The sequence below is a fragment of the Mustela putorius genome, unplaced genomic scaffold (assembly GCF_011764305.1).
Source record: "Mustela putorius furo isolate JIRA1106 unplaced genomic scaffold, ASM1176430v1.1 tig00000450_pilon_pilon_pilon, whole genome shotgun sequence".
Lineage (NCBI taxonomy): Eukaryota > Metazoa > Chordata > Mammalia > Carnivora > Mustelidae > Mustela > Mustela putorius.
Window position 1 is genome coordinate 1,983,187 of NW_025421385.1, and position 24,655 is coordinate 2,007,841.

The 24,655-nt window shown below is 53.8% G+C and overlaps 1 protein-coding gene across 1 annotated transcript; it reads left to right on the top strand.

The window, feature by feature from the left end:
- Positions 1–24,227, top strand: UNC93A (unc-93 homolog A). The gene is given in 11 exon segments (XM_045080034.1): positions 1–92; positions 11,725–12,046; positions 15,346–15,527; positions 16,511–16,740; positions 18,298–18,423; positions 18,676–18,816; positions 19,829–20,040; positions 21,658–21,793; positions 22,765–22,793; positions 22,795–22,897; positions 23,507–24,227. Coding segments are annotated over 10 exon segments (1,512 nt in total). The 5' UTR covers positions 1–92; positions 11,725–11,959; the 3' UTR covers positions 23,773–24,227.
- Positions 24,228–24,655: the final 428 nt, after the last annotated feature.

The window sequence follows — 24,655 nt, forward strand, 5'->3', positions numbered from 1 at the left end:
CCAAAAGCCAAGCAGGAACGTGTGGGCGTCCTCCGAGACCTAGGAGGACATGTGCCACGGTACCGACGGGAACTCAGGAGGCGTGGAACCAGGTAAAGCGCTCGCTGCTGTTCGGTCCGGGCGGACGTCACGCAGACTTCATGGGCGTCTGTGTGTCGTGGGATCAAAGGCCCACAGTTGTCTTTGGAGGTTCACCAAGGTCATTTACAGCCCTGCTGCTCTGCCTCTGTAGACTGGATAAGGGACTGAGAACTAACCAGAACATTCCGGCGTCATCACCACTTTGCCCTCATCGGAGGAACGTGGGCAAGCGTGCGTTTGGTGCTTGGCTGTCCCCGTAGCGGGTCCCGGTTTCTCAGCCGCTCCTAGGGCTCATGGGACCTGTTCAAGCAGAGGGACACAGGCTTTGGTCTGCTGGGCTCACAAGATGCGGGGCTGAAACGTTCCCTGTCTGTGGGGCTCAGACTGGCCAGGCTGAGCACCCAGGAGCTGGGTCGCTGCCCGAGTGGCGGGCTCTGTCACCGTCGTGGAGGTGTGGGGCGCCGGCCAACGGCCTCACCCTCCCGTCCGGTCTATCACATCACCTGCTGGCTTTGGGTGATGTGGCAGTGTGTACCCCACCTGCACTGGTGTGATTTCTCGACCTGCTTCATGGTTTACTCCCTGTCTCCTTCAGTGGTGGGAAACCTCGGTGGGAACAGGAGCTCTTGCTGACCATCGGGGCAGTGGCCTCAGCACCCAGAGCCGTCTCTGGCCCAGGGCAGGCCCGGACAAGTAGCCTGACTGCAGTGGAAGGCGGCTGGGCTGTGCAGGCCACCGGAGGGCGAGGGACTGTGCACTTGGAAAAGCAAAGGAGTGTGTGTTAGACAGGGAACCTCTGCCGTGCCCCCATATATGCGCGTATGGCGTGAGGACTGTCCCCTCTCCGACTCCTTCATGTCGCCACGTAGGCTGGGCACACGACGGGCACCCAAGGGCTCAGCGAAGCCTGCCCGGCTCTGTGTCTCTGGGACAAAATGAGGGGGTGTGGCCTTTGCTGAGGCTGTGGCTGGGGGCGGGAGGGGGGGGACTCCTAAAGCCCTGCTGAGGATGTGGGCTGTGGGCGGGCGCCTCCGGTGGCCCAGCTGGACACACACGAGGGACCCGGGGGTGGGAAGACTCTGCTCTCTTGGATAAGGATGGGAAGTTGCTGAACAGGCCTTCTCTGTGGGGAGGACAGGATCCGGAAGGACCCCCCGCCCGGCCCCCAGGAGGCTGCGGCCAGCTGGGTCCTCACACCCCCCACCCTCTCCCGCCGGCCAGCCGGCCAGCCTGCCTTCAGCGGCTTTGAAGACTTGCTCGGAGACGAACCGAATGTTTTCTGAGGCCAGAGTGGGGAGGGTATAAATTGGTCTTACTTTAAAAAAGAAAAAAGTACCAAATACATTTATTTCCGAAGTGTAAGAATTGCACACGTAAGCGATAGTTGGCTCCTTTCTCACCAGTGCGTTGCTCGTCTTTGATAGCAGAAAGTATGATCAATGAGTAGGACAAATATGAATTTGTTCGGTGCAAACGTATCAGGTCTAAATGTCAAGAAAATTGATGTTAATTTGCTTATATAAGTAACTTCTTCAAAAGAGCAAAGCGCTGATGAGACTTCCAGGAGCGGAGAGCTTCTCCGCAGGAGATCGCGGACGGGAAATGAGGTCCCGCAGGACTCACACCCCTGAGGGGTCGGTGAGCTCAGGGTCGGCAAAGCGGTGACATCAAGTGGCTGGTAAAATCCGCCGCCCTCAACCCCCAAGAGTTTCTAGAACCTTCGTTCTCAGCCGGGTGCCAGACGGGGACTTTCACTGAATACCCAGTAAGGGATCACGAGGGATCAAGAAGATCCACAAACCATTTTTGTTCCTCCCGGTGAAGAGGTGTGCGTGTGAATTGTAGGGAATTAAGTGATTATTGGTGTTTTGAGCTGTTTACACCTAAGTCTTCAGCCATCCGAGGCGCTCTCCAGCACAGGGTCCACAGCACCCGTTATGGGCTGCTAATAATGCTGACACTGGCTGACCGGTCAGAACAGCTCTTGGGTTTCTGGAATCCCTCACTCTCGTCCCCGTCCCAACCACGTAGCTGCAGGACTGTATGAATTAGCGGAGGCCAGGGCCGTCTGATTATGAGGGAAGTATCGTGGCATCAGCTGAATCAGCTTGTCCTCGTCACAGGAGCCGCTCAGGCACGGCCCCAGGGGACATCTCCTAAGACATAGTTTGGGAGAGTCCCATCACTAGGGTGGCAACAGAGGTCGTCCCAGACTGCTCCCTCTCGCAAGAACCACAGCCAATTCCTGGTAGAGAAAGAACACCCTGAGAGGATTCTAGAACACTGGCGTGAGGCTGAAGCACCAGCCGCACCTCAGAGACCAGGACGGAGTGCGTGTGCCGGGGAAGGGAAGCCACCACACGGCCACAGGGCCACACGGCCACACGGCACCACACTGCCCCTCCCCCAGGCCAGCAAAGCCCCATGCCGAGAGGTCTCCCCGAGCCTCTGGTTCATCCACTGGGAAAAGGGAACCTGGGGTAACAACGAGGCTCCCCAGCATTGTGGGTCCTTTTGTGGGATACCCGAATCTGCTTTCACATGGTGGGGATTATGGGGGAAAAGTGCAGGGCTTGACCACTGGGACTGTGACTGTGAAGGAGAAGTGGGGGAGGGGCTTGCCACAGCAGCCCTGGGACCTCGGCAGACCAAGTTCATATCTGTAGTGCTCAAGTAGTAATCCCCACAAGAGGTTTTGTTCACCAGCAAAACCAGGCCCGGGGTCCAGTCTGACTGGGGAACTTAGTGGGCCGCAGACCTGCCTGACTTGTCTCCTCAGACAAGGAGTTCCTCCGGCCCTAGAGCCCAGCTTGCCCATGCCCAGGCAAGGTGCTGAGCCACAGCCCTGTGGAGAGGGCTTCCAGCCCCGTTTGAGCAGAAGGGCTGGCAGCGAATCCCGGAAGCTGTGTGGCCTGGCATGTTCCAGCCAAGAGCCGGGCGGGCTGAGCCGATGCCACCCAGAGCAATGCCAGTACCAAGCAGGGACGCTTCTTCTGCTTCACACAAGCAGGGAGATGAACACGTGCCCAAGTCCCAGGGGCGCTCCTGGCCCCTCCCAGCTGCAGAGCTTGCTTGGGAAATTGAGAGGAGCTTTTCCTCCTCCTTTCCAGGCACAGGGGCTGAGACATAGCCTCACCTGGGGTGCAGAGTGTCTTCTAGCCCAGCTGGCCAGAGGGCTTGGTGACAGCTCCTGGCAGCTGTGTGACCCAGCAGTGCTAGAGTGGAGAGAAGGGCAGGCACAGCTGACAGTTTTGACAGTTTGCAGAGAAAAGCTAGTGGCCCTGTTCTTCCAGGGGACTGGGCTGTAGGTTGGCCTGAGTTAAGACAAGAAAAAAAGAACTTTACCAGCTTTAGAGCCGCTTCCCCTGCTGTTCCTGGCCGCCCTTGTCCATCTAACTCACAGCCCAGATCATCACTGAACATAGCCCTCAGCCTGTAAACAACCTAATCGAAGCACATGGGAAGCTGCATAGCCCATGCAGTAGTGCTACATACAGGGGCACCTGAACAGAGAGCCCAGACTGACTTCCCCCTCTGCAGAGCAAAAGCAGGGGCCTCCCCTGACCAGGAACTTCGGCTTATTTCAGGCCCCCAAACCATGAGCTATACAGGCTCTGGTAATGCTGTCTTGCTGAGGCAGGGAAACTAATTCATAGTCCTATGTAGTACTGAATGTAGTACCCAGTCCTGACCATCTAGGAAACCTGACCAGCAAATCCAGCCAATGGCTCCAGCTGTGGAGCCCATCCTACATCCTCACCTGGGGAGGGAACCAAACCAGCAGTCCTAATCAACTGTTCTCAGCCAATGGCACAATCCCAATTCCCATCCACAGTGCTAGAAAAGATGCCTTGCCAAAAATAGACCATAATATCAGGATATCAGGGCCCATCTGCCCAAGGACATGACCATAAGACACACACAGAAACCCAAACGGATCTGACTGGTGAAGAGCTGTCATGCCAAAGCCAAACTGTAACATGTAAAAGAGGAGATGCACAGATACCAATGAAGTGAACAAAGGATCACAAAAAACCAGGTACATATGACACTACCAAAGGCAACTAATAAAGCTCCAGTAACTGACCCTGAAGAAATGAAGATCTATGCACTGTCAGAGAACTGAGAACAATCCTCTTCAGGAAGTTGAGTGGTCTGTTTTTGTATAAAAACAGACAACGGGGCACCTGGGTGGCTTGGTTGGTTAAGCCTCTCAGGTCATTATACCAGAGTCCCAGATTGAATCCCGAATTGGGCTTCCAGCTCCACATGGAGTCTGCTTCTCCCTCTGACCTTCTCCCCTCACATGCTCTCTCTCTCTGTCTCTCAAATAAATAAATAAAATCTTTTTAAAAAATTAAAAAAAACCCCGACAACTAAACAAAATTGTGAAAACAATGCATGAACAAAACAAGTTCAGCAAGGAATAGCAACCATCAAAACAAGCGAACAAATGAAATCCAGGAGTCACAGAAATACAATAACTGAACTGATTAATTCAGTAGCATGTTTTAAAAGTAGAATCAACCATGGAGAATATAGAATCAGTAACCTGGAAGACAGGATGTTAGAAATTATTCAGTCAGAGGAGCAAAAAGAAAAAAGAATGAAAGAGTGAAGAAAGACTATGGGAATTACAGAACACAATGAAAAGAAACAATATTCACATTATGGAAGTTAAAAAAGGACAAGAGAAAGATAAAGGAACAGAAAGCATACTTAAAGTAATACTGTCTGAGAACTTCCCACACCTAGGGAGAGAAAAGGACATCCAGATCCATGAGGTCCAAAGGACCCCAAATATGTTGAACCCAATTAGGGCTATACTGAGACACACTGTAACTAAATTATCAACAGTCAAAGATAATAATAATAATAGTAGCTTTAAGAGCAGCAAAATAAAAGATAGAAATAACATACAAAGGAAATCCCATGAGACTAGAAATGGATTTCTCAACAGAAACTTTTCTGGCCAGGAGAAAATGGAATGACATACACAAAATATTGAAATAATTGTCAACCAAGAATTCTACACCCAGTGAAGCCATCCTTTAGAAACGAAGGAGGAATAAAAACTTCAGTAAACAAACAAAAGCAAAAGGAGTTCATTATCACTAGACCTGCCTTACAAGAAATGTTAAAGGGATTCTCTGAGTGAAGGAAAGGAATGTTTATTAACATCAATTAACAACAATCAAACCTCACTGGCAATGGTAAATATATAGCCATGGTTAGATTCTGCAATATGGTAATAGTGTGCATAATTCACTTGCAACTATAGTTTAAAAGTAATAAAAAGGAAGTATTAAAAATAACTATAACTACAATAGTCTTTTATTAATTATACAATATAAAAATGTAAATTACAATAGCAATAAGCTAAAATGTGAAGGGGAGGAGAAGTAAAAGTGTAAAGTTTATGAATTTTATTGGAGTTGAGTTATTTTCAGTTTAAAATAAGATATTTCCAATTTAAAATATTTTATGTCAGCTTATGATGACCACAGGGGTAAATCCTATAGTAACTGTACAAAAGAACATGATAAAGAAATCAAAGCAGACTGATGCCAAAAGACATGAAAATACATGAAAAAGACAGCAGGATAAGAAAGAACAACCAATCTATAAAACAACCAGAAAACAACAACAACAAAAATGGCAATAGTAAATTCTTACTTATCAGTCATTACTTTAAACACAAAGGGATTGAATTCTCCAATTAAAAGACATAGAATGGCTGGGTGGATTAAAAAAAAAAAACAACAACAGAAGATCCAACAATATATCATCTAGAAGAGATTCACTTTAGCCTTAAAGACACACATAGACAGTGAAGGGATGGAAAATCATGTTTCAAGCAAACGACAACAACAACAAAAAGAGGGGTGGCTACACCTACACTGGACAAAACAGACTTTAAACTAAAAATGGTAAAAGAAAAAAAGAGAGACAAAGAAGATTATTAAATGGTGATAAAAGGGCCAGTACAGTAAAAAAAGATATAACAATTGTAATAATTTCTGCACTCAACGTTCGAGTGCCTAAATACATAGAGCAAAAACTAACAGAGCTAAAAGAAGAAATCAACAGAAATACAATAATAGTGGGGGACTTCAATACACTATTCTCAACAATGGAGAGATCATGCAGAGAATCAATATGGGAACAATGGATTTGAACAACATTATAGACCAAATGGTCCTAATAGACAGGTGCAGAGCATTCTATCCAACAACAGAATACATTCTTCTCAGGTGCCCATGGATCATTTTCTAGGATAAACTATAAGTTAGACCATAAAATAACTCTTAGCAAATTCTAAAGAGTTGAAATTATATCAAGTATCTTCTCTGACTACAATGTTATGAACCCAGAAATCAATAACAAAAGGAAAACTGGGAAATTTATGAACACATGAAAATTGTACAATTAATGGATCAAAGAAGAAATTAAAGGAAAAACACAAAAGTTCTTTGAGACAAACAAAATTGGAAACACAGCATATCAGAACTTGTGGGGTGTGGGAAAAACAATTCTAAGAGGGAAGTTCATTGCAATAGATGCCTATATTAAGAAGCAAGAAAGATCCCAAATAAGTAACCAAATTTTATGCTTTAAGGCACAAACTGAACACTAAGTTAGAAGAAAGGAAATAATAAAGATTAGAGCAGAAATAAATGAAAAAGAGAATAGAAAAAACAGTAGAAAAGATTAACCAAAGTAAGACTTGGTTCTTTGAAATGATAAAGTTTATAAACCCTTATCTAACCAAATTAAAAAGAAAAAGGATGCAGATCAACTAAATTATAAATGGAAAAGGAGACATTACAATGGATACTACAGAAATTCAAAGGGTCATAAGAGGCTGTGAAAAGCAACTATATGTCCACAAACTGGAAATCCTAATAAAAATGGAAAACTTTTTAGAAATCTATAAATTACTAAGACTGAATATGGAAGAAATTAAAAAGTATGGACAGACAAATTCTAGTAAGGGGACTGGCTCAATAATAATAATAAAAAAAAAATCTCCCCATACAGAAAAGCCCAAGACCAGATGGCTTTATCAGTGAATTTTACCAAAATTCAAAGAAGAATTAATACAAATTCTTCCCAAGCTCTTCTGAAAAGTCAAGGAGGGGGGGCCATCCTCAAACCCATTTTATGAGGTCAGCATTATCTTGATACCAAATTCAAAAAAGAACGCTACCAAATGAACAAACAAAACAAACAAACAAACTGTGTATAGATTTAAGGCCAATATCCCTGATGAATCGATCAATGCAAAAATTTTCCACAAAATACTAACAAACCAAATTCAGCCGCACATTAAAAGGACCATTCACCATGAACAAATAGGATTTACCATTTGGAATATGAGGATGGAGAGTTTGACATATATAAATGAATCATTATGATACATCACATTAATAGAATGAAAGAAAAGAATTATAATCATTTCAATAGAAGCAGAAGAAGCATCTGACAAAATTCAACATTTATTCTCAATAAAAGCTCTTAACAAATTAGGCATAGAAAATACATATCTCAACATAATAAAGGCCATATATGATGAGCCCATAACTAATATCATGCTCAGTGGTGAAAGGTTGAAAATTTTCCTCCATGACCAGGAAGAAGAGAATGGTGCACACCTCACTGCTTCCATTCAGCAATGTACTAGAAGTCCTAGCCAAAGCAATCAGGCAAGAAAAAGAAATAAAAGGTCAGAATTAAAAAGGAAGAAGTAAAATTTTCTCTATTTTCAAATGGCATTATCTTATATCCAGAAAATCCTAAAGGTTCAACCAAGAAATCATTAGGTCTGATCAATGAATTCAGTGAAGTTTCAGGATACAAGATCAATATACGAAAATAAGTGGCATTTCTATACACCAACAAGTTCTCAGAGAAGAAAATAATTGAAATTGACCCCACTTACAATACCATCAAAAACAATAAAATGTTTAGGAATAAGTTTAAGGAGGTGAAAGATCTGTACTCTGAAAACTACAAGACATTGATGAAAGACATCAAAGAAGACAATTAAATGGAAAAGTGTCCCATGTTCATGGATTGAAAGAGCTAATATTGTATAAATGTCAGTACTACTATAAGCTGTGTATAGATTAAAGGCAATCCCTGTCAAGATTCCAAAGGCATTTTTTACAGAAATAGGGAAAAAATCTCTTAAAATGTATATGGAACCACAAAAGACGCCCAAAAGCCAAAGAAATCCTAAGGATGAAGCAAAAAGCATCACACTTCCTCATTTCATGCTATACTGTAAAACAGTAGTCCTCAAAAGAGTATGGTACCAGCATAAAATCCAGAATAGACCAATGGAACAGAAGTGAGAGTCCAGAAATAAACCAAGCATTATAAAGTCAATTAATGTTTGATAAAGGAGCCAAGAATACTTGATGGAGAGAAGACAGTCTTTTCAATATACAGTGCTAGGATACTTGGATATTCACATGTAAAAGAATGAAACTGGGCCCATATATATTCTACACAAAAGTGAACTCAACATCGATTAAAGACTTAAATATAAGACCTGCCACCATGAAACTCCTAGAAGAAAACACGGTAATAAAGCTGCTTGACATGAGTCTTGGTGGTGATGTCTGGGTGTGACGCCTATAGCACAAGCAACAAAATCAAAAGTAAATGAGCAGGACTAACATCAAACTAAAAAGCTCTGTACAGAAAAAAAAAAAAAAAACAACAAACTGAAAAGAGAACCTATAGAAGGGGAAACATATTTGCAAACCATAATCTGATAAGGGATTAATATCCAATATATACAAAGAAGGCATACAAATCAATAACAAAAACAAAAAAGAATTTTAAAATGGGCAAAGGACCTGAATAGCCATTTCTCCAAAGAAGACACACCAAAAGCCAATAGATACACGAAAAAAATGAACAATATCTGGAATCATCATGAGATATCACCTTACACCTCTTAGAATGGTCACCATCGAAAAAGACAAGAGATAGTGAAAGCTGGTGAGTATGTCAAGAGAAGGATCCCCATGCACTGTTGGTAGGAATGTAAATCGGCGCAGCCGCTGTGAAACGCTGCAGCAGGTTCCTCAGAAAGTTAAAAATAGAACTACAGTATGATCTGGCAACCTCACTTCTGGGTGTGTATCCAAAGAAAACGAAAACACCAACTCAAAAATACAGCGCACCCCATGTTCACAGCAGCACTCCTTACAACAGCCAAGACGTGGGAACGACCTAAGTGGCCGTTAATGAATGAATGGACAGGTAATCCGTGCAGGGAGATACAAGGGAACATTTTTCAGCTGTAAAAAACACGGAACTTGTGACAACACGGTGGACTCCGAAGGCATTATGGTTAGTGAAATAAGACACAGGAAGACACAGACTGTATGATCTCTCGTACATGCAGAATCGTAAAAAATAAATTAAAAAACTTAAAAGCCAAACTCATAGGGAAAAAAAGGGGACTATGGTTACCAGAGACAGAGGGTGATGGGAAAATGGAGGAAGGTGCTCAAAAGGCACAAACTTGTGGTTTCAAGATTAGTGATTCCTAGAGACAGGAGGTAGAGCGTGACCGGTACTGCTGACGCTGCTGTGTGCGTGTCTGGGAAACACAGGGAAGTTTTTAAATCCTTACAATTCATCACAAGAAAAATTTTTTCTCTTTCCTTTCTTTCCTTTTTACTGTATCTATACGAGAAGGTGGTCGGTAGCCAAGCCTACTGGGCTAATTATTTTACAAGGGAGGTAGATCAGACCACCATCCTGCACACCTCAAACTTACACGGGGGTGTACGAGAATGATTTCCCATTGAAACTGGGCGGGGGAGTGTTCTGTTCTGCCAGAGAGCGAGGGCAGACTGTAGGATACGGTTCATTTAGAAAGTCACCGCGCTGAGGGATAAAAGGGGAGACGTGGGACGGAAAGTGGGAGCAGACGGGGGAGCAGGAATTCCCACGTGAACTCCTGATGCCGGCAGGACAGCTAGAGGGACAGGGCCGGACGTGGCTCGCAAAGACAGGAGGACAGAGAAGCTTCACGGCGTAAGCACGGAGCTAGAACGGTAGCTCCCGGAGCTGCCCCCGGAGTCCGTGAGCAAGTCCCAGAAGGTGGTTCTGGCGTGTTTGAACCGTAGGCGACGGAAGCAACCTCCGCTGCGTCTGCGAAGATCAGTGCAGGTCACTGGGAGGAGTTACAGGCCAGCACTGAGTGAGCGAGACCGTTGCTGAAAACAAGACACAAGCCAGCGTGCGTTAGTCAGTAAGACTGGGGTGAAAAAGTGCGTGTTGTGCTAGGTATTCGATTTCTTTAAAAACTGTCCCGAGTGGTATTTTCTCTGGAAGCGAAAATGTCATCCCAGCCCATTAACGCTTCCGGGTGATGACGACGCGCTGCGGCCACTCCGGGGCTCTCACAGTTACCAGCTTCCTGACCGTTTGCGACTCTCCTTTTCCAAGAGGAAAGTGGGTCTGGGAAGCGGAGTGATCCCCGTGAGACTCGGGCAGAGAAGTGACAGGGCTGGGATCTGGACCCACAGGTCCCGTCTGTTTCCGTGTTAGCGTCTTTTACTGGATGAGGCTCCCTGCACGTCGGTGTCGAGCGTGGCAATCCACGTCTTGTCTGCGTAGAACCCTTCTTTTCCTACAAGAGTTATTTTCACAAGAGTAAATGGCGCTGCTAGGGTCCCGTCATGCTCTCCGAATGGAACGGCACGCTGGCACGTTGCCAGGGACCTACCTGTGTCAGGTCAGCCGATACCGTAAGGCTTTTCTTACCGACCCAAACTAAATAAAAATGGCTGATTTCACAGCACTCTGGAGTCAGTCTACAAACATCAAGTTCACAAACAACTGAATGAACTAACAGCTGAATGGACAATTGGATGAAAAATGATTTTGCTTCTTAGCTGCGAGATAGGGGTTACTTTGTTTGAAATCAGCTGGGGGCTGCCCAATACGGCAGACACGGGGACAGGTCGCTATTTAAATTTAAATTAATTAAAATTAAGTGCAGCCATGAGTTCAGCCCCTCAGTTGCACTAGCCGCGTTTCCAGGGCTCAGTGGCCCCATGAAGCCTGTGGCTGCCCTGGACAGTGCAGGAAGTTCTCCTGGACAGCATGCCTCTCTTCCAAAACCCCAAATCTGTGACCTGTTCAGAAGCTCAGCTCCCCGCCTGGTCAGGTCTGGGAGTCCCAGTGACAGCCGCCACAGCTTGCCCTTGGGACAACATAAAAGGACGCATGTAAGGTCCTTCGCACACTGTAAGGCTCTATGCTCAGGAGGTGTTGTGCTCTTGTTCCTTTAACTCTGGCAGTGCGGTAAAATCATGTAGAGTCTGACACAGCCGGACTGGGGCCCTCGGCTCTCACGGTCACCTTAAGTCTTTCTCAGAACCGAGCTGTGGATCTCGAAGCCCGCATTCATACTTTGTTCTTTACGACGGAAACACATCCATATTCTGCGCTGCGGATGATTTCTTTTAATGCGGAAGGTTACCGTCACACACACACACACACACACACACACACGACAGTCGTTCTGTTACCGTAAGGACTCGATCGAGATATTAGGAGGGGGGACTGCAGGCGCGCACGGGCAGTGAACGTCCTGATCTCCCGCCCTGCTAGGAAGCGGTTACTGCAGAGATGACACGTGACCGACACCCCCCGCGGCGCTCCCCGGCCTCTGCGGTAACTAAGTCCATTGACTCACCAGGACCTCGCTGACCTGCACGCCTCGCGCAGAGGACAGAGAGACGGAGCGGGACGTCTGGGTACAGACGGCGTCCCCGCGCCCGGCCGGCCGCTTTCAGGGACGACGCGTGTGCGTGCCCACGGATGGTTGACACCGTGAGTCCGCACGATGGAGAGAAGCCTGAGGAATGTCCTCGTGGTGTCCTTTGGGTTTCTGCTTCTCTTCACAGCCTACGGCGGCCTGCAGAGCCTGCAGGTAAGGACACTTGCGAGCACACTTGCGAGCGAGCGTCTGTCTCTTGGCCTCCAAGAAGCCCCACGGCCACGGAGGACGGGAACCGAGCATTTCTCCTTCACCCCTCGCTCCCACACCCTCTCTGGCGGCCGTTCCCGGGTGCAGGCGAGCACGGCCCCCTCCCCCACCCCGGCCGGGCCGCAGGGCGGGGAGTGTGAGCTCGACCCTTGGACGGGGGTGTGGGTCTTGGGTGAGTGATGAGATAAGACATTCTTTGCCTTTGGATCGTTCAAGGGAGAGACGCAGGATGAGTCTTTGCGAATTCTCCGGTTTCACGACTTTGGCTTTGTGGCTGGGGTAGTAACGGGAATTTTTCAGGTTTCACTAAACTCTAGATTCTAAGCCTGGTTAGGCAATATGGTGAATTTAGACAAAGTTTGGACAAATTGGTCTCTGTAAGTCTGTCCCCCACAGCACTGTTTCCCCCTCGGGCCTCTCTAACAGCTGCGGCAGGGCCGTGTGTGCCGGAGTAGTTTTGCTGTACGTTTCCCCAGATGGGTGTTCTGTTTTGTCTTGTTTTTTGAAGTGTAGTTGGCATAGTGGCCGCGGTGCCGGGAGAGTGGATGGCCCCGCCCCTCGCACACCCAAGTCCTCCCCGGTCTGCCCGTGATCACGGTCAGTGCTGAGGAGGCCCCCTCTTCCTGGGAAGAGCAGAGATGTTAGGGGACCAGACCTCCAGCTCTGGCGTGGGGCAGTCCGCCCTGCCCACCTCTCTGCCTTCTGTCTAGCCCTAACCCACCATATTTCCTCGCGTGCTAATCTTGAATACGTGACCATGGTTTAAGGGGGACCATTGTCTCCACCAGTCTGGAGTGGCCTACACAAAAGAATGAGATGACACGGACAGACGTGACCTTAGGCATGGCTGTGTCCCCACGATGCTGGCGGCTCCTGCCTGTCCCTGTCATTTCCTTCGGCTCTCATCTGGTCAGTTTCATTCTCAGCCCCCGGGGGTGGCACGGATGGTCCCAGGCATCCCCAGGGCCCCAGCCCCACACCGAACTCCCACCGGGACCCAGGCACACACCCACACAGCCTCCCCCTGCAGCAGCTGTGGCCTCTCCCTCCTGTGCCTAATGGTCACCTGCAAGTCACTGGGCTCTCCCCTTGGATGTCACCCCCTTCACCCCTTTCCTTGCTCCCTGGGACTGAACTCTGGAAGGGGCACACCTGTGGGTTCCCCCGATGCTGTGGCAGGCCCCGCAGTATGCCCGTGAGTCCACGACGCCGGCAGGACGGTCACTGCTCCATGACCTTGTCCCCCTGACTGAGACAGTGCTCCACACACAGGAGGCCGTCGATGGCTAACCCAGGGCATGAAGTCAGCGCTGCATCTCATCTCCAGCTTGCCTCCTGCCCCAGGCTCTCCGTGGCCTGAAGATCCGACCCCACTCCCCAGGCCGCAGCCGGCACTCCTCCGGCCGCAGTCCGGCAGGCTTCCCGGACTCGTCTCCTCAGAGGAGCTTCACGGCTCTGGACAAAGCAGCTCAATGTTCCCTGCTGCCTCTCAGCCCAGCACGAGCCCCGGGCAGCTCCTCTCCCGCACCCCTGCCTCCCGCACCCCTCCCCATCCCCCGGGACCCGCTCACCCTGCCCATCCCATACAGTCTTCACGCCTTCTCGACGGTCTTCCTGCTGCCCTGGGCTAGCGCCCCTTGCAGGACCCGATTGCAACGGTCCGTTGGCTGGTGTCCCTGACCCCTGTCAGCTCCTGTCCACCGTGCACTCCTGGAAGCGCGGGGCTGTGTAATTCCCTTTGGTTTCACTAGAGCAGGGCATGGAGCCTCTCCTGGCAAGTGCTTAAGGATGTATTTGCTGAGTGACTTGAGTGAAAGTCCTACTTGCATATGCGAGTGGGTCTTGCCTAATGCAGATCTCACAGGCACACACTCCTCCCACAGTATTCCGGATTATTCCGCACGCCCTGCTTTGCGGACACTTGCGGACACAGGGATCTCAACACCGGCATTCACGTAGAAAAGAAGGTTGCTTTTAAAATTTGATTCCTACTTTGGCTACTGAAATCTGTCTTCCTTTTCAGTGGTTTGCAGTCAGATTTGACTGTTTGCGACCGAGATACCTTTGCTGATTGCAGCAGCACAGTGTGTGGACGAGAAATCCCAGGGCACAGAAAGGCTGAGCGCTTCTTTCTCGCGAGCGTCTGGGGAGCCGAGCTCAGTGGCACTGGATTTCCTACGTTTGTATTAAGGAAGCAAAAGGCTCAGGCTGAACCAGCTCCCCTACTCCACACAAGCAGGAATTTCCCGATAACTCCCACTTCGGAGCAGAGCACTCAATTTCCATCTTCCAGCCAGATTTCAGAATTTTTGTGGCACTAGCTGTGGTTATGCTCAGTTTCAGTTAATCCACAAATACTGTTATGTGCCTGCTTTGAGCAAGGCATCGGGAGAGATCCAGAAAGAGCAGAACATTTCCCGTGTTCAGGGACCATTGTCAGCGGGGGTGGCATCGCGGGTCCCCAGGTGGTGTGGGCTAGAGGTCAGGTGACACTCCGGCGCAGGACCAAAGCGGAGGTCTCTGCGGATGGCACTAGCCAGGGGCCCTTGGAGACCCTTGATCTGCCCTTGAAGAGCAGGAGCCCTTTGGAAAGTGAGAACGAGGAAGGTCCCAGCACGTTGAGGGGTTGGCAGGAAAGGAAGAGAGAATCTGAGTGGTGGGTGCTGTGCCGAGTCAGAGCTCAGCCCAAGGGTGCGGGGCCACAGTGGACGGAATGACAGTGAGGGAGTGCCGGTGGCTGCACCTGCCCAGTACAGGGTCCCTTGTCACAGGGCATCGTCATGTCGGGGGTAGGGGGTGGCGTGGCAGCCAGGAAGGAATGTGAAGAGTCCGCACGGTCAAGTACCCGCTTCCTGACCATCGGTCGAGCCACGCACATGAGTCTACAAGGAGACAATGTCCCCTTCCTTATCTCTTCCATGGGGAAAATAGCCCCCATTTCTCAGCCCTAAAGGGGAGGAGAGCAAAGCTGTCCTACAGATAAAGCAGATGTCACAGAAGGCGTGAGGCCGTCTGCCCCACCACACCCCCAGCTGTGGCCTGCGCTTCCCCCTCCCCAGTCTTTAGCAGCAGCTCACGCTCTGCTGGGACCGTGCTGCTCCCCCCGCGCCGGACCTGTCAGCGGGTGGGGGTCCCCGGCCAGGGAAAGCCTGTGCTGGTGGTCTCAGGAACCCAGTGCTGACCTAGAGCGCTCTCCCTTTGGCCGCCGGCCCCTCTGACCAGGGCGGTTTTGCCCCCCACAGAGCAGCCTGTACAGCGAGGAAGGCCTGGGCGTGACGGCGCTCAGCTCGCTCTACGGCGGCGTGCTCCTGTCCTCCACGTGCCTCCCGCCGCTCCTGATTAAGAAGTTTGGCTGCAAGTGGACCATCGTCCTCTCCATGTGCTGCTACGTGGCCTTCTCCCTGGGCAACTTCTACGCCAGCTGGTACAGCCGCACGCCTCCCGCACGCCTCCCGCCCGGCTTCGGGGTCAGGCTTCAGGGTCAGCGGGTTCAGGGTTCAGAGCCCTCCGCTGGCACCTGCCCGAGGATGCCCGTTGCCTCCCCTGTAACATGAGCACCACTTCCTGACCTTCCTCTCTGCTGCTGGACAGGAGAACGTGGAGGCTTTTTCCCATTTCTCTCCCTTCGAGGTGTCTCTGTCCCTTGGGTCGGGCCCATCTCCGCCCCCCAGTTCCCAGCCCTGACCTCCCCTCAGATCTGTTGTGGGCCTGGTGCTCCCCTCCCTGCCAGGGCACTTCTGTGTCCCCAGCGATGAGAGCTGGACCCTGGCGTTCAGGGTGAATTTCAGGGGATTTTGCAGAATGTGACCAGTGGACCCAAACCATACCCTCCCCGCATGACAGAAAGTGGACGCAGCAGGGCTGGAGCTGGGGCAGGGGCCCGGCCTGGGCTCCGCCTACTCCCTGACGGAGGGGGTCCTCCGGGACCAAGCTCTACGAGCACTGGCCCCACGCGCTTATTCCCAAGAACACACCCGTCAAGCATCTCTTCGGAGAGGTGGCCACTCTCATCTAGGACAGGATGATGCCAGGGACCTCAGTCTTCTCTCTCATCCTGCCGTACAGGTTCCATAGGAGCCTTCAGTGAAGAGGGTAAACCAGCCAATCAGCCAGTCAGGGATTCAAAAAATCAGTCGTTTTCGACATTAGCTGTTAGAGACTCCGCCTTACTTGTAATCCAGCTCATGGTAGTTGCTTTCAGACGCAAGGAAGTTCCCTGGCAGTGAATTTCTCTCTTGCAAATGAACCTGAACCAGAAAGAGCAGTGGGTCTGGTCATTTCTCTGCGGGCGAAGGATGGTGAACCCACTGATCCGGCTAATCCACAAGCACGACGAAGCTTAGTGAGGACGAGGAAGGGGTCTCCTTCTCCACAGAGGCAGGGACGCTGTCTGCTTTTATCTCACAGGTACACCTTGATCCCCACCTCCATAGTCCTGGGTCTCGGCGCAGCCCCGCTGTGGTCCGCCCAGTGCACGTACCTCACCATCATGGGAAACACGCAAGCAGAGAAGGTGGGGAAAGTCGGCCGAGACGTGGTGAACCAGTATTTCGGCATCTTCTTTCTCATATTCCAGTCATCCGGCGTGTGGGGCAACCTGATCTCATCCCTGGTGTTTGGCCAGACGCCCACGCAAGGTAAAAGGTCACGGGGCTCAGTGATGGCCCCCGAGCGCCCCCCATCCCGCTCACACGCGTCTTTATTCCACGACAAGGGCAGGTGCACCACCCGACATGGGGCTCGACCCCTGGGCCCCAGCCTCTCCTGTGCCCAGCTCTTCTCCAGGGCGGTCTACGCAGCTCTGGGGGTCGGTCTTGTCCACAGGTTCTCCAGCCTCGCTGGCCCTGCGCTCCCGGAGGCAGGGGAATGCTTGCAGAACAGTGTCCGGGGAAACGGAGGCCACTGCCACTGGAACTTGGGTTCACAGAGTCACCACCGTCCTTTTGGACTGAGAATAGGCTCAACTGATTTACTGTCCCACTAAACGGCTCGACTGTCCAGTGTCTCAATGTCCCACTAAGACCAGTTGTCCCTTGACTGGTTCAGCATTTGACGGCTGATGACTTAACTCACGTCTTTACCTGACCTTGGCCAGACAGGACTATAACGTGTGTATTTGTGTAATATCCGCACCCATTGATGTCTGAGGATTTAAACCGAGGGCCGAGGAAATAAATCTCACCAATTCTCACCGGCAAACCTAATTCATGGGCCGGGGTGAGGGTCAGTCCTGACTCCTGACTCTTACCGGGACTGCGCCTCTCTCCGGCGTGGTCCTCCCGGGACTGCGCCGTCCCCTATAAAGTCCCACCTTCGCAAAACTCCAAAATCCTCCTCCTGTTTCTCACGTGGTGTCATCAGTTGCTACGTGCGTCGGAAGAAGGGAGCCCTCGGGTGGATGGAGGCCCGCCTTTACTCATTATTGCTGACCTTGACAGACCCTGACAGGGCCTGGGAGTAAGCTTCAGTCTCTGACAGACGACGGGTGCAAAATGGAGTGAACGTCTTTACTTTTAAAGACACCAGACAAGCGAGCTTCATTCCCCAAGAGGTCTCCGGACCCGGACTCCGAGGAGTGAGGCATCCCCAGCGCCCCCGAGGCTTCTCAGCCTCCCCCCCTGCGCCGGCTCAGTCTCCGTGCTGCGGATCTCAGCAGCCAGGTTCTGTGTGAGGAGATTTCTGCTACGACAAACGTTCTGTCTTGCATGGCGTCTCCCCGCTCTCTCCAGAGACTCTGATGGGGTCAGAGACGCGCGGAAGGTGCACGTTTTGTTCTTCTAGCAGATAGGGAACGTAACACTCAGAAGAGGCGGGCATCGACCTGCCCAAGGTCATGGAATGGCCACCGATGAATCTCAGGCCCAGCATTTCCGTCCAACACCTGCTCTCACGTCAGTGTTCCTACTCCTCCTTGGTTAGGTTGGAAACGTTGAGCATTTTCATTATGTGCAGAAAGTCACACAAGCAGGCAGCCTTTACGGCACATGTGTCTCTGTAAAATCACGCACACAGATGCGTGCCCAGAAGCAAGCGTGTTTGGAGCTACGTAGTCAGACAAGCCCCCGACTTTGACCTATCGTGACTCTCAGCTACAGGTGTCCGGGCTCCTGTTAGCTCTGTGCTTCCTTACTCGGGCCCCTTGTCCTATCGGTTCCCTGTGTTCTCATGTCACCTTTTTGCTTCCGACGGCACAGAGGCCATCCCCGAGGAGCAGCTCCTGTCCTGTGGGGCCAGTGACTGCCTGATGGCCACGGCGTCCACCAACAGCACGCAGCGTCCCTCGCAGACCCTCATCTACACGCTGCTCGGCATCTACACAGGTATGTGCTCACTGCGGGTGGTGTCCCTGCGGAAAAAGAGTGTCTTCCCAAAGTACAAATATTCCTGCAAAACGAGTTCAGCTGGATCGTCCGGTGTTCTTCAGATGGAGTCAAAGACACCGGAACGGGGCGGTCTTACAGTTCCCTACCACGATAGGATCGTTTTTCTTTTGCAAAGTTCAGTACAGTAGCCAGTAGCCACAGGTGTTTATCTGTGGTTTTGTTAACCAAGTTAGAAACCTTGTTCCAAAGTCACAGGGACGAGGACGGCAGCTCTCGAGGACCAGCCCCGGCCCCGGGAACGCGTGCTCTGCACCCCCGGCCCCTGTGCGACGTTCCCCTCCTCAGTGCACCTCCGCCGGCTCTGCCCACACCTCCGGAGAGGGCTGGTTTGTAAGCACAGCGGGCTTGGGAGCGCCCGGCCGGCATGTCGTGGCCGGACACACGGTCCCATCAGGCCGGTGAGAAGCAGCAAACAGAAAAAAATACTTCAGGTCCCTTTAGAGGGGACGGGTCTAAAGCTATTGGACTGGAAATCATGGCTGAAACCCGTTCCGAAGGGTTTTCACCGCCTTTCAGAGAAACGGGGAAGGCATCCGGCTCTGGGAAGGACCCTCGGCTCCCGGAGCACCGAGTGTCATCGGTGTTGCGCGAAAGGAGAAACCGGGACAGGCGACGCTGTCCAGGAAGGACCGAGGAGGAAGCACTCGCCCTCGACCCACATAACACCGGGTGCGCCGTGCAGAGAGAGGGGCCGCCACGCCTGTGGGATTCGGTGGGCGCAGGTGTCCCTCCGGGGCGGACGGTTGTCAGCCCATTCACGTGGCTCAGAACGCGCCCCGGTGAGAGGGAAAGCCCCCCGTCCCTCCTCCTCGCTGCTCCCCCCACAGACCACCCCCGTGGCCGGTAGTTCCTGGACACGAGTGGCATTGTGACCTCCCCGTCAGGCCCCCCCTCTCTGAACGCAGCGGCCCGGCACGGGGGCTCTCGCCCAGCTGCCCCCCGCGCAGACTCCCCACCGCAGCGGGTAAACGCGGCGCCGCCTCTCGCCGGCACGTATGCGGCACCCCCGGCGATCGGGTCGCTAGTTCCCCTGCCAAGGCTTGTGGGGGACCGTCCTACTCGGCAAACAATAGCCGCGGAGGACCCGCGGTCCCGAGAGCGGGGGACTGCCCGTCGCTGGGAGCCACCTGCGGGGGAGGAGGAGGGAACCGTGGCGGTGAGGGCCGCAGAGGACCCCGGCCTCGCGGGGTGTGCGGCGCAGGCCAGAGGCCCAGCTCAGGCTTGGCAGCTTCCTTTCCCTTAAACCAGGATCTGAACCCAGTGCCCCAAAGGAGAGAGAAGGAGTGGCTGGGAGACGCCGGCTCCTGGGAGCACCCAGACCTGCCCTCTGTCTCCCCTCCAGGCAGCGGCGTCCTGGCGGTCCTGCTCGTAGCCGTGTTTCTCGAACCCATCAAGGATGCTCAGCAGAAAGACGATGGAGAGAAGAAATTACCTTTCTGGTTCACCCTGCTGTCGACCTTCAGGCTCCTTCGAGACAAGCGCCTTCGTCTGCTGGTGCTGCTGCCGGTGTACAGCGGGTTCGAGCAAGCCTTCCTCGCGGGCGACTACACCAGGGTACGCAAGAGCCCGTCAGGACGCGCACCCCAGCACCCGCGTGTCTCGGGGTCCCCTGCCCGTGGGCTGAGTGGGGGGCGCGGCCTCTGGGGCCAGAGAGCAGGTTCAGGGGTCAGGAGCTCAGCGTCCAGTCTCTTCCCAGTCCCCCCAGAGCTTGGCCTTGACTCCGGGGCCTGGCTCTCACTGGAGATGTGTCTTCTGGGCAAGGGCCCACGTGCTCCGGGAGCCGTCACGTGGAACGTGTCCTGTGCCAGGCCGTCCTGCCTGCTGTGTGCGCAGGGAAGGCCTCCTCGGGGGTAAGCCAGCAGAGACACCTGTCCCCGGGGCTCCCCACCCGTGTGGTGTCCTGTCCTGAAGACGGTCATGGGGTGCCGTGGGAGGGATGCGTCAGACGGGGGTAGTACAGAACAGAGACGCCTTCTCCCGAAAGTGCCGGCTGGGGGCCGGGGAGCCGAGGGGCCGAGAGCCGGGAGCAAGGCCGCTCCTTGGGGGTTGCCCTTCCTTGACCAGAAAACCTCTCTTGCTCCCTGCCCTCCTCAGCTCACCCCCACGTAGACGAGCCGATGTGCCAAGCTAGCCAGATGCCCAGTTAAATCCGAATTTCTGGTGAACCCCAGCTCTTTCAGGACACGTACACTCTGCAGGATGCGTGCATCCTGGGTTCTCTCTGGCACCCCCTGCTCCAGGGACAGTCTTGATGGAGAGTCTTGGAGTTCCAAAGACTGAGGACAAAAATGACAAAACAGCCCTTTGGCACTTGGCCACGGCCCTCCCGTGGGCCTTGCTGTTGGCCACGCGGCATGTGACTCGGCCACAGCCCCACCGTCCCAAAGCGGCAGAGCTTCTGCTCAGCCCGCTCGCTTGTGCGCCTGTCCTGATTCTGCCTGGGGACGGTGGGGGCAGGCGCTGTCCCGGGTCCAGGCTGGGGTCGCTCAGTACCCCCCGTCCGGGGCAGGAGCGCTCCCGTCCTCGCGTCTGCAGAGTCCTTTCGTTCCTTCACATCCGCTGCTTTTCTATCGGGATTTTATTTGCGGAGCAGTTTCCGGGTCCAGCACGGTGGACGGAAGGAGCCGAGGGCCCCACCAGCCCCAGACAGGCCTAGCCTCCCCACTAACAGTGTCCTGCCCCAGAGGGGACATTTGTTCCCACCCGTGAACCTGCCATGATGCGTCTTCACCGCCCATGTCAGGGGGCACTCCTGGTGCTTGGGTTCCCTGGGTATGGACACGTGCATAAGGACACGCGTCCACCATCCCGGTGTCACACGGGGAGGCTCTGCTGCCCCGAGAGTCCTCTGTGCTCCCCCGTTCGTCCTGCCCAGCGCTGTCAGCCCGCAGTGAGCGGAGCAGGAGCTGCCCAGATCCTCACGCAGCTCACAGGACCCCCGCGACACATGGCGAAGGACGTGTGGGGACGACCGGGTGCAGGGCCGGTCCTCGCTCCTTCCCACCGGTTTGTCCTCCCCCGGCCGCCTCGAGGCCTAGACGAAGGTCTGGGCCCACCCAGCACGGCCGCCGTCCCACGGCAGAACACGTGCCGGTGCCACCCGCATCCCTGACCCACACCTGCCACCGCACCCCACGCGGCCACGTAACGTGCCCCGTGCTTCCCCCGCAGTCCTACACCACCTGCGCCCTCGGGATCCAGTTCGTCGGGTACGTGATGATCTGCTTCTCGGCCACCAACGCACTGTGCTCCCTGCTGTACGGAAGGCTCTCCCAGCACACGGGCAGGATCGCGCTCTACGCGCTGGGTAGGCGGACCCGTGGCCCCTCGCGGGCGGGAGCGGCAGCAGACGGGCGGGCGGAAGGGCACCCGCGGCTCGGCGAGGGGTGCGGGCTGAGCGTGCGCGGCGCTGCGGGAGGCTTCCCGTCCTCGCTGTCAGGACAAGACTGCGCCCTAAGCGCACCTCACCCTCTGGTCTCTCGGGAAGGGAAGATCCACAGCAGCGTGGATAACCAGGGCACTGACGAGACCACGACCAGGCCACCCAGTCCAGGTCTCACGTGGCTGTGGCGGGGACACAGCAGGGAAAGCCACAAGCACTAGTCGGCGCCCACCAGGGGCCACGTCATCCGACCAGGTTTCTCCGTTTCATCCCTCTGGTCGCCCTGGGGAGGGGACACTGCCCACTTTACAGATGAGGGAACTCAGGAACAGAGCAGGCAGTGAGCTGCCCCGGAGCACACAGCCACGGCAAACACGGCAGGCCTAGACGCCCCCGTGTCCACAGGAATCACGAGGCCAGAACTCACGACACGGGTGTCGAGTCAGGAGGAACGAGCCTGGGGGACTCCGCCCACCTCTCCGCTCACATCCGCACCTGCTGGGGAGCCCAGCGCCGTCCCCCGCCCCCAGCACTCACCGCGAGTCCAGGGGTCAACAACCCCCCCCTTCTGTCACTCTGGGGTCTCCGCGTCTGGAGCACAAGGAGACCCCCTGCACGGTCCAGGGGCTTGTGGCCCAGCCCCGCAGACGGGGTCGGGGCGAAGGTGGGCAGAGTGGCCCCCCCACCCAGTGGGCGGCGACGAGGGGCTGTGAAGGGCGCTCCTGGTCTGCCGGCGCGCTCAGGGTCAGCGTCCAGGGGCGGAGGGCGGTTGGGAGCGTTTCCGGGAACGTTACTCACACATAGAAGCAAACAAGAGGCTCCTTGAGCGTCACCTGGTCCACGCCTCCCGGGGGCTGCGCTCACTTCCGGCCGGTTTCCGCCCTCTGCGCCCGCAGGTGCGGTGACCCACCTGTCCTGCAGCGTCGACCCTCTTGCTGTGGAGACCTGACCCCCGCCAGCTGGCCATGTTCTTCGTGTTTTCTGGGCTTTGGGGCGTGGCCGACGCCGTCTGGCAGACGCAGAACAATGGTGAGTCTCCCCCCGGGGGTCCATACCTGGGCCAGCACGGGGGACACATGGGAAGCGGTGGACCCATCCTCTCAGGGCCCCCCGGCATGTAGACAGCGTCTTCTCCACGTGTCCCTGCATGGCCGTCCCTAGTGCACATCTGTGTCCTGACCCCGTCCCTAGAAGGACTAGTGTGGGATGAGAGGCCTCTCTAGTGACCTCGTTCACCTAAGTCACCTCCTTCTAGGACCTGGCTCCGAACACAGTCATGTTCTGAGGGCCTGGGCTTAGGGCTGCCCGTGTGTGTCTTTGCTTTTAGACTCCAGCGAAGGGCCATGCCTCACTGAGCCAGGTCGGGCCTCTGAGCCCTACTTCACTCTCCCGCGTGCTCACCCACCGAGGGACAGGCTGGACGGGGCTCTCCCCAGGGGTCCCCTGGTTCTTCACAGCTAAAAACTGTCTCCAGACTTCCCTAATCTCCAACGTAACGCAATTCTGTCTTTTTGAGAAGGAGACGTTCCTGATGTTGTTGAGAGAATTGGGCAACAGAAAAGCTGCCCCGTTTTCAGCAATAATGGGGAAAATCTTACAGGTTTCGCAGCCACGTGTTCATGCTGTGTCTCCCCACAGTGCTTTACGGCGTGCTGTTCGAGAAGCACAAGGAGGCTGCCTTTGCGAACTACCGCCTGTGGGAGGCCCTGGGCTTCACCGTCGCATTTGGGTACAGCAAGTTCCTGTGTGTCAGCACCAAGCTCTACATCCTCCTGGGCGTCCTGAGCCTGGCCATGGTGGCGTACGGGACCGTGGAGCATCTGGAGGCCCAGAGCCTGGCCAGGTCAGCTGCCACAGAACAGAAAAAGCCAGCGAAGGAGGTGGTTATGGAGACGGCCATGTGATGGGGACGCACGCCCGCATGCTCGGGGCTTCTAGACGATTCTTCCCAGCGGTGTCAGCGGTTTCCAGCCGTCCTGAGCACGTCACCTGCTTCTGTATGGTTTTTTTTCTCTTCTGACAAGTTTGCAGCCCACCGTGTCTCTGGTGGGGATGGAGAGTGTGTGCGAAGGAATCCCTCAACGCCAGACGCAACAGAGACGTCATCGGCCAGTGGCACCGGGCTTGGGTAGAGCCAGCAGCTCCCACCTGCTGTTGTGCCCACGGGTGCTGCTGTCCGTAAGAATCGGAAGGATGTGACGACAGTGCGTGTGACACTATAATCGTACCCACGGGTAACCCGACGCGCAGGCAAGTCCGCAGACACCCCCAGGGTCAGTGAGCGACAAAGCCAGACGAGAGTTACTGTGCCTCAAAGTTTACAGACTACGGGTTTCTAAATAAATGTAACTACAGTACAGACGTGTCTCCCACTCACTCGAGTACTTTTGTTCTGAGCCCTGGCAGCTCACACGCACCACGGGCGTCGGGTCGGGGAGCTAGGTGCCGGCGGTCACCACGCGGAGGCTGACGACGCGGTAGACCTGGCCCGTGGGTGCATCTGGCGCCTGCCGTGCCCCTTCCGTTCAGAGCCCGCGTCCGCCAAGCCTGCCCCCACCCTCGTGGTCTTTAACCCCCGCCAACGCTGCCTCTGCCGCCTCCTGAGGCGTCTTCCTTCTCCCCGAAGCTCTGCACGCCCGGCCCCTCTGACGGCGTCCCTGGGCTGTCCCTTCCCCGTCACCCCGTGGTGCCATCCGTCGTCCTCAGTCCCCGGAGGCGCTCCTCTGCACGTTCCCACACCTCCTGCTTCCCTGTGGACGGCGTCCCCCTGGCCCCAGCTCGCACATC